At 36.1% G+C, this 10,155-nt stretch overlaps 1 protein-coding gene across 1 annotated transcript; it reads right to left on the bottom strand.

Moving 5' to 3' along the window:
* LOC126593631 (non-specific lipid-transfer protein 1-like) lies at positions 1-832 on the bottom strand. The gene is made up of 2 exons (XM_050259726.1): positions 401-832; positions 1-229 (listed from the first exon to the last, which is right to left on the bottom strand). Exons 1-2 carry the CDS (start codon positions 739-741, stop codon positions 220-222), a joined length of 351 nt encoding a protein of 116 aa, XP_050115683.1. The 5' UTR covers positions 742-832; the 3' UTR covers positions 1-219.
* Between the last annotated feature and the right edge of the window lie 9,323 nt (positions 833-10,155).

The raw sequence follows: 10,155 nt of genomic DNA, 5'->3' as shown, positions 1-10,155 counted from the left end.
TTAAATCAAATATTTAAGTAGAATATATAGATGCCTTGTTAAAGATGGTCAGAGTCATTATCAGATACAACGACAACTAACTGATATCGGTGACATGCAATAAAGGTAAAAGAGCTCAAAACAACTCAATACTCATCCCTTATTCTTAAGGTAGACTAGCTACCTACTACTATCATATTCTATTATCTAGCTAGATGCTCATCCAGATCGACCTGATCTTCACTTCACACTGCAAATAACGAAAAAATTACTTTTAGTAACCAAAACAAGGGGATAAAAAACAGATTTATATTTAAAGGCTTAGTGTATTACAAAATAAAATATGCTAGGATTATCAAATTTGTGCGCTTGTTTTAAATAGCGAAAAGTAATTAGCACATCATTTGATGGAAAAATTTACCTGGCGCAGTTAGTAGAGGTGCTGATCTTGTAGGGAATGTTGGCGCCACATAAGGAAGGGAGTTTAGCCGCGTTGGCTTGTTTAATAGTTTTGATTTGGGCAGCAACTGTTTTCAAGCAGTTGCAAGCATTCTGTCGATCAGCTGTGGTCGTGGCTGAGCTGACCAGGCCTTTGATGCCCCTGCAGCAGCCTGGAGTGGGGGAGCCACCATTCTGGAGGTAGGCCAGGCAAGGCGCAAGACCGACTTTAATCTGGCCACATGTGAGTGCTGCTCCAGTGATCAAGGGTGCGGCCAGCACTATGCACATTAAGAAAACACAAACCACCTTAGGGCTAGCCATAGCTTTTGCGTACAAAAGTCAAAGGATGGTTTAATAATTTGGTGGTGCTTTTACTAGATGCTGAGTGAGTCGGTGAGATGTGGAGTTTATATAGGGGGAAATAGGAGTGGGACGTTGTAATTTTCTGTGTACAAAATTAATACTTGTTTGAATGGCCTGAACGCATGCAGAAAGATAACCGAGACTCGATGTGAATGATGCATGCATGCAGTGGAAACGACAAGCAGAGCCCGTTGAAAGATGTGTTGTTTAATGGTTATAAATTGATGAACACCCACTCTTCATGCAACACAGAAAAAAAGAGAAAAACAGACAAGGGAATATTGTTTGTCATATTTATTTTAGTGTAATGTTAAAGAGACTAGATTTGTAGATAAAATTTGTAAACTAAATGACATGAAAGTTAATGGTTGGATTATTACTTAAGCGTTGACAAACATGCTTATTTCTTATTAGTGACACATCATTTAATTTGTAAATTTTGTCTATAAATTTAATATTTCTAACATTACTCTTTATTTTAATTGTCCATTGTTTTTTCTTGTTTCACCTAATTAATAAGGTTTTTTCTACTGAGACTCTCTCAAAGTTGGCCTCTCTAGACTTTTCGTCACCTTATGTTTTTGAAATAATATTTCATAATGTTGGCATGAGAATTGTGCTAAAAACATAAGGTGATAAAAAGTCTTACTTTTGAAAGAGTCTCTCTAGCATTTCTCTTCGGCTTATTAGGAATTTTCAATGTGACACATAGATTAGTGTTAAATTGTTATTAATAGGATAATACTTGTCTTCATATGTGAAAGAACACACATCTCACTTGTTGTAAATAAGGTATATTCATCATATAAATTTTAGAACCGGAATTATTCAAGTTTTTAATCTTTATTTGAATGCAATTATATATTATCCATATTAGTATGTGTTATATACAGTACGGATGGACGATATCATTGAGATGTCATAATCATGATATATTGTATTAATACAGGTATATACAACATATAGCGATGTAACTATCAAGCACAATAACTCCTCCAATAATTTTATAATTCAATTCAAAACAACTAACAACTAGAATCGACGTTTACGTGTACGTTGTTAATCAACCTGTTTCCCATCAGGATTAGTAGGATTATACTCAAGCTAAAGAGTCAACAATCGGTACCTATACTTAATGTACTTTATGAAAGAAGTTCAATACAAAAGCACTTCTAAATATTTAACAATATAAATGTTTTTATCAAAGCTCGTCTCCTCTTTTTTAGTGTTGAGAATATCGATTACTAAAGAAAAATTCTATTGTACTCTTGGTCATTAAAAATTCATTTTCCAAATAAGTGTACAAAGTATGAAATTGAATAGTGATATATTGCAAATTTACCATGCATGATTTTGGTTTTAAAAAAAAAGTAATGTTCACACTATTTTTAGTTTTTAACATATTTTTTTAGTTATCAAATTGAATTATTTAACAAAAAAAAAATTAACAGAGATGATTAATCACATATGTTGTAAAATTAAAAGAAAATAATTTTTACACAACTTTTTAGTTTCTCCAGAAGAATATGTGTTTACCATTTTTCGAACTAAATAGAAAAGTTCGAAAAGTCATCGATCTCACCATTACCAATATATATCAATCTTGTTTAATGTGGTATGGGTCAGTGTGCCACACCCGTTGGTATGTGAGCCGACCACATTGACATTGTGCCATACCTTGCCATGCACCGAAAGGCCAGAATGGGTCCATACTGTCAACATGAATTATTCATATTAACCTTCATGCACTCGTTCACGCGCTCGTAAAAGATAATTTTTAATTTATAACATATTACACGTGATTTATACGTTTTAAATGTATTTATATGCATAAATTGACAATAAAAAAATCAAATATTTGAAGTAAATGAATAATGTTAGATCATGCTAGAATAAATCACTCATAAACCAATTCAAGCAGCTGAATTTACATACTAAAATCGATCTCTATAGAATTTACAATAAGAATAGACAAAATGATATTTAATGAACAATTGATTAAATCACATTATTACTAACTCATTGTGAGGCTATGCCCACTCATTCCCTCTTAGTATAGATAATATCTTTTGTTATTAAAAAAAAAAAATCATTTGACAATTAATTTAAACACATTATTATCCGCGGGCGAAATACATTTTTTATAACCAAGATTACATGTTTCTTAAGATGTTTTGAACATGTTTAAAAATAGAGAAAATAAAATTGAATTAACAACTGATTGAATCACGTTCTTACTAGCCCATTTTGAGGCTAAGCTCACCCCCCCCACTCCCCGTTAGTGTAGATAATATCATTAGTTAAAAAAAACAATCATTTGATAACTAATTTAATCACATTATTATCAGCATACGAAAGACTTTTTTTTTATAACTGGCATTACACACCTCTTAAGATGTTTTGAACGTGTTTAAAAATAGAAAAATTGAATCACATTATTGCTAGCCTATTGTGATATACTAAAAAAAACAGAACAAAAAATTAACTATTAAAAAAAATATTAAAATAACTAAAATACCCCTACCTTATTTGATGCATTATTTTAGATCATGCTAGAAGAAACCCCTCATAAACTAATTCAAACAGCTGAATTCACATAATAAAATCGGTCTCTAAAGAATTTACAATAAGAATAGAGAAAATAATATTTAATGAACAATTAATTGAATCACATTATTGCTAGCTCATTGTGAGGCTAAACTCACCACCTTCCCCTTAGTGTGGATAATATCATTTGTTAAAAAAAAAAATTCATTTGACAACTAATTTAATCATATTATTATCCGCGTGCGAATAACCTTTTTTCATAACCGACATTATACGTTTCTTAAGATATTTTGAACGTGTTTAAAAATAGAGAAAATAAAATTGAATGAACAACTGATTGAATTACATTATTGCTAACCTACTGTAACGCTAAGCTCATCTTCCTCCCCTTAGTGTAGATAATATCATTAGTAAAAAAAAAAAACAATCATTTGACAACTAATTTAATCACATTATTATCAACATGCGAAAGACTTTTTTTATAACCGACATTACACACCTCTTAAGATGTTTTGAACGTGTTTAAAAATAGAGAAATTAAATCACATTATTGCTAGTCTATTGTAAGGTACTAATGACACATCTCAACCTAGAACGTCCACTAGGATTCCAAATCGAGCTATTCTAGCCGACACCTGGAAGGTGACGAAGCCATAAAGTGTAGTGATGTGAAAAATGTAAATTAATTTAAACCTAAAAGTGTCTAAATATAAGAGTCCACTGGTGAGTAGGAATGAACTCATTTCACACGGGATGTTAGAATATGAGTATAGTAAAATAGGGTGAGAATTATATCATCGAAAGTATTCGTTTGCACCAAGATTTTCTATTATTCATCGTCGACACAAAAGCTCTGCTATTAGAATCTGGAGGGACGAAAAACAGAAGAGTGAGTGGGCACAAAAATAAAGGTTTATAAAATCGATTTGTTTTTTGAACATACTAACCCCTCGCTGTAAAACAAGTATAGTTTCCCGAAAATCATACTACATATAAGTATGAAATCAAATACATGCCAACAATAAATCTAGAAATATGCCACAGCAGAATATTTCAACAGCAATATGAATATAATCATGTGCTCAATAATCTATATTAGCACACAAGTCGGAGTCACCTAATAGGACCTGTATGACTGCACCTATTGCTCATCAATCTATGTTAGCACACGAGTCGGAGTCACCTAATGTGACCTGTACGATAGGGCTGGGTGTAATAATATACGCTCTAGTGCTACAATCACGTGAAGGCTAGCGCTATGCGATAGTCACCTACGAGTCGAAGTCGCCTAATGCGACATGTACGACAGGCTAGCACCTAACTTGGATCCAAGGCCAGCATGTGGTGCGGAAGGTGAACAATCACGTGAAGGCTAGCCCTAGCCCGGGACGGGAGCACTAAAGCCGGGGTGCAGCAATGATGAGCGAACTATATGAATATAAGCATGTCATAATGATGCAATAATCCCAATCAACATAACGAGCTTACCTAAACTTACATGCGCATCTCGTACCATTTCATAACAATACAATATTCATGAGTAGCTAAAAATGCATATGAAATGCCATGACAATAAAAAACTCAACCACAACAATATTTTTTAAATTAAGTAAATTATGGCATAAAATGCATAAACCAATTTAAAAGCATTTGTGGAAACTATACAATATATATATATATGGAAACAAAATGCCCACTCACTGAACATGACTTCGAGTTGAACCCGCCTCGCGGCATCGAGAGTCCTTGCAATGCGTTTTGCCTAGAAACGAAACATTTAACGTTAATGTATTAACGTATAAACGCATTTTTCATACAAAGTACGACTATTACTATTTTAAAATGATCAAATTTCAGAAAACGAAGGACGAATTCGGGTCCGGCACGTCGAGGAACCTAAGGAGGGATCTCGGGTTCTTCTCAACGCCGCCGCACGTGCCGGCACCATGATTTTTTTGCAGATTTTTCCCTCAACTTTTAGAGCTTATTACGAGCTCGATTCTCAACCAAATTCTATGATTCAAAAGCCAACTAGAAGCTACAAATGTGGGGAACATGTTTGTACCTATTTGAAGTCGAATAGTGGCCAGAGTTTGCTGGGAAAATGGTCTGAAAGTGGCCAAATGGCCACGGGTCCAAGTTTTTCATATTCTGGGAAATTTCGTCCCAAATTTCACCGCTAATTTCTAGCTCGCTACCTAACCATTTTTAGTGCTCTACCTATGTATTTGAAGCTCTTAATGAGGAGAATAGTATCGTACCATCATGAGGTCAAAACATGGTCGGAGTCGGCCGAAAAAATGATCTGAAAGTGGCTCAAAGGCCACGGTTCATTCCTTCCACAAATATGGGGAAAATCCTTCCCCAAGCTGCGATCTGCATTAAATCACCCACAAACATCCTATTTAAGATTAGAAATATCACCAAGGGATCAAAATAATAAATATTCGAAGTTGGGGGGGCTCCAAAATCACCTTGGTTATGTACGGTGGGAAGTTGCGGTGAAAAATGGCACATGAGGGTAGTGATGGTGGTCCGCCGCAAGAGCCATGGTGGCTGTACCATTTTTCCACCATGAAATGGTAATGGTGGTCACGCTGGTTAAGTCGCTACCTCTGTGAAGTGAGTGCAGCAAGAGAGCTCGATAGGGAGAGCCTAAGAGTGAAGAATAGTGTCCGAGATAAAGAGTGGTATGGTGAAGCTTACCGAAGAAGGCAGTGGGTGATGGTTGATGTTGGTTGAACTTGCAGAGAGAGGGAGCTGACAGAGGTAAGGGAGGAAAGATGAGAGAGTGAGGGGAAAATAAAGGAGACATGGAGGGATACATGGGGAGAGGAACACGGGAGGGAAAAGAAATAGGGAACCAAAAATGGGGTGCCATGTGTCAGTCATGTAGTGGTCCAAAGTAGAGAAATATCTCCATTTGTGAACTTACCATAATACCCTTACCTTTCGAATTCTGTGATATCCCCATTTTTGCTCCAAATTCAAATCCATTTGTGCCCACGCATTCATATCGTCGAGTACTACACAAATACGCTAAAAGAATGAGTCTTACATCTCTCTAACCGATGGTCAACGAAAGTCAAAATCTTTGCCTCAAGGGGCATTTTCATAAAATCACTAATTTAAAACTTAAAATTAGGGACGAGTTGTCACAACTAATTAAAAAAAAACAACACAAAAAATTAACTATTAAAAAAAAAATTGTTAAAATGATAAAAATACCCCTGCTTTATTTGATGCATTATTTTAGGATGTCTTTGAAGTTTTTTGTCTTAGAGGCATTTTTGTCTGAATATTTTTGTTGAAACTTGGTGACACCAAAAAAATTGTTCATGTTCACCTTTTGTGTTGGCTTTATATATAGATAATTGTTATAAATAGGCAAAATTTAGAGAGATAACATTTACTCGGGATAGGAGCGAAGCAATTGCAAAATATTATACCAACATAAGCTGTTGCAGAGGAAGTGTATATTATGGCTATTAGATGTTTTTCTCTTCCAAGTCTAATTTGATCAAATGTAGTGCTCTATTTAAACTTATTAAGTAACGAAACGTAATTGCGTCCATTACAGGAGCGTATGTCTCTTCATAATCAATTCCAAGTCTTTGTGAAAAACCTTGTGCAACGAGTTGTGCTTTATATCTTGCAATCTAGTTTTTCTCGTTGCGTTTCCTTGTGAATACCCATTTGTAACCTACGGGGTTCACACCAGGCAGGGTTTGGACTACTGGTCCAAAAACACTTCTTCTTTCTAAGGAATTTAATTCTACCTGGATTGCATCTTTCCACTGAGGCCAATCTTGTCTCTGTCTGCATTCATCAATAGAGCGGGGCTCAATATCATTACTTAATATAATTTCAGTGGCTATTGCAAATGCAAACATGTCGTCGATGATTATTTCATTTCGATCCCACAATTCATTAGTACATGCATAATTTATTGATATTTCTTTGCTTTCATGTACTTCTGTCTCTTCAGGGACAGGTGTCCCATCAAGGACATTTTCTTTTTCTAGAAGTACAGAATCATGAATTGTGGATTTATTATTCAATTTCTTTTCTAGAATGATTTCATTTGGGTTCAACTGTGCCCTCATCTTTCTCTTTCGAGGGGCTGAATCTTTTGAACCTGAGTGTCTACCACGCTTCAGGCGTGCATTGGATTAATCATTCGCTGCCACTTTATTTTGTCCAACAGGGACATCAATTCTTGCAGGTGCGTTTGCAGCTGGTATATGTGACTTTGTCACTTTCAAAGCATCATTAAATGCATCTGGCATTTGATTAGCAATACCTTGAAGATGAACGATCATTTTCACTTCATTTTCACATTGAATGTTTCGTGGATCAAAATGAGATAAGGTGGGAACAACCCATGTCAGCTTTTGCCGTTCTTTAGGAACAGCCTTTTCTCCCCCTAATAACGGGAAAACTGTCTCATCAAAATGACAATCAGAAAAACGAGTTGTAAACATTTCACCAATCAAAGGTTTCAAATATCTAATGATAGATGGTGAATCAAAACCCACATAAATTCTCAGTCTGCGCTGAAGTCCCATTTTAGTTCGTTGTGGCGGTGCAATAGGCACATAAACAGCACAACCAAAAACTCGTAAATGTGAAATATTTGGCTGATGTCCAAACACGAGTTGTATTGATGAGTATTGGTGGTTGGCTATAGGTCTCGGTCGAACCAATGATGCTGCATGTAAGATGGCATGTCCCTATGCAGAGACTGGCAATTTCATTTTCATGAGCAGAGTGCGGGCTATTAATTGAAGCCGCTTGATAAATTCCTCTGCTAAAACATTTTGGGTATGGACACGAGGAACAGGATGTTCAACATCAATGCCCAGTGCCATGCAGTAATCATCAAAGGTTTGAGACATAAATTCACCCGCGTTATCAAGTCGAATGGACTTAATGGGATGATCTGGGAATTGTGCTTGCAACTTAATTATCTGAGCAAGAAGTCTCGCAAAAGCTACATTTCAAGTAGACAATAGGCAAACATATGACCATCGGGTAGATGCATCAACCAAAACCATAAATTATCGAAATGGTCCACAAGGTGGTTGAATAGGTCCACAAATATCTCCTTGAATTCTTTGTAAAAATGATGGGGATTCATCATCAACCTTTAGTTATGATGGTCTAATTACCAACTTCCATTGGGAACAAGCCTTGCAAGGGTTATCATTTGAGACATCAATGTGTCTGCTCAATAATGGATGTCCATTAGAGTTAGTAATGATTATACGCATCATGGTAGATCCTGGATGACCTAGACGATCATGCCAAAGCATGTAAACCTTTGAATCAATGAACTTCTGGTTCATGACAGTATATGCCTCAACTGTCTTTATGTATGTATAATACAATCCACTCGATAAACCATGCAACTTCTCCAATATACGCTTCTGGGTATCATTGGAGGTAATGCATAAATATTCCACATTTTCTACACTTTTCGTTTCAATGTGGTATCCATTTAGACGTATGTCTTTAAAACTCAACAAATTTTGAATGGATCGAGTAGCATATAACGCATTCTTTATGGACAATATTGTTCTATTTGGTAACATAATCTGGGCTTTTCCTGAGCCTTAAATTACATCTGATTGCCCTGATATTGTTGTTACCTTTACTTTTGCAAGTACCAAATTCGAGAAATACTTTCGATCTCGAAGTATTGAATGCGAGGTTGCGTTGTCTACAAGACAAAAGTCTCCGCCATTACTCTTGTTTTGAGAATAACCATAATTTTTATCCATGTTCTCTGAGTAAAGAAAAAGCAGTTTATTCATACTGGAATACTACTTTTATTGAATTGAAAATGCAAGCATTAAACCACAAGTACAAATAACAAGAGTATATTAAACATAAATAATTTAATCGGACCCATAAACTTCATTCCCTCTTTCATTAATAAAGTATATAGCATCCAGGTGGGTTGTGTTTAACTGTCCTTATAAATTGGTCACTGGATCAGGGGTTTCTATTGGTTGAGTTTGGTCGAAGAAATTGATCTCAACACCCTTCTCCTTGAAGGAGGCTTGATACAGTTCCACCAGATGCTTTGGGGTGCGACAAGTACGCGCCCAATGTCCGTTGCCATCACACATATGGCAAACTCCTTCAGGATTTCTAGGAGTGTTCATATGAGCTTTTCCTTTCTGGGGATTTGCATTTTTAAAGCTCGGACCTGGATTATGCCTTGGAACCTAGTTGTGAAATTGGACACCATGGTTCTTGCCTTTCCCGTTCCACCGGCCTCGCTTGTGGCCACGTCCTCATTTGTAATTATTGCCACAAGAGGATATGGTATTCCTTTCAAGGGAAGCAGCATTCACTTCTGGGAACGGTGCTGATCCAGTAGGTCGGGAATTATGGTTTTTCATCAGTAGCTCATTGTTCTGTTTAGCTACCAGGAGCACATATATCAGCTGGTTGTATTCAGTGAAGCCTCGCGCTCTATACTACTACTGCAAGAGCATGTTAGAGGCATTAAATGTGCTGAAAGTCTATTCCAATAACATCTCCTCAGTAATAGTATCCCCACAGAGCTTCATCTGAGAGGTAATTCTGAACAACGCCGAATTGTACTTAGCCACTGAATTGAAATCCTGGATCCTTAGGTGAGTCCAGTCATAGCGAGCTCTTGGAATAATCACCGTTGTCTGGTGATTGTATCTGTTTCTCAAAGCCTTCCAGAGGGCTAACAGATCTTCAACCGTTAAGTACTCGCTTTTTAGTGCCTCATCAAGATGGCGACGAATAAAAATCATGGCCTTCACCTGATCTTGAAAGGATGAG

The sequence above is a fragment of the Malus sylvestris genome, chromosome 12, assembly GCF_916048215.2.
Source record: "Malus sylvestris chromosome 12, drMalSylv7.2, whole genome shotgun sequence".
Lineage (NCBI taxonomy): Eukaryota > Viridiplantae > Streptophyta > Magnoliopsida > Rosales > Rosaceae > Malus > Malus sylvestris.
Note: the sequence above shows the minus strand (reverse complement) of the source record. Positions and strands in the feature narration are given on the sequence as shown.

Bases quoted from the DNA above. Each gene is read 5' to 3' on its own strand.
- LOC126593631 (XM_050259726.1), bottom strand. From the start codon at position 741: ATGGCTAGCCCTAAGGTGGTTTGTGTTTTCTTAATGTGCATAGTGCTG.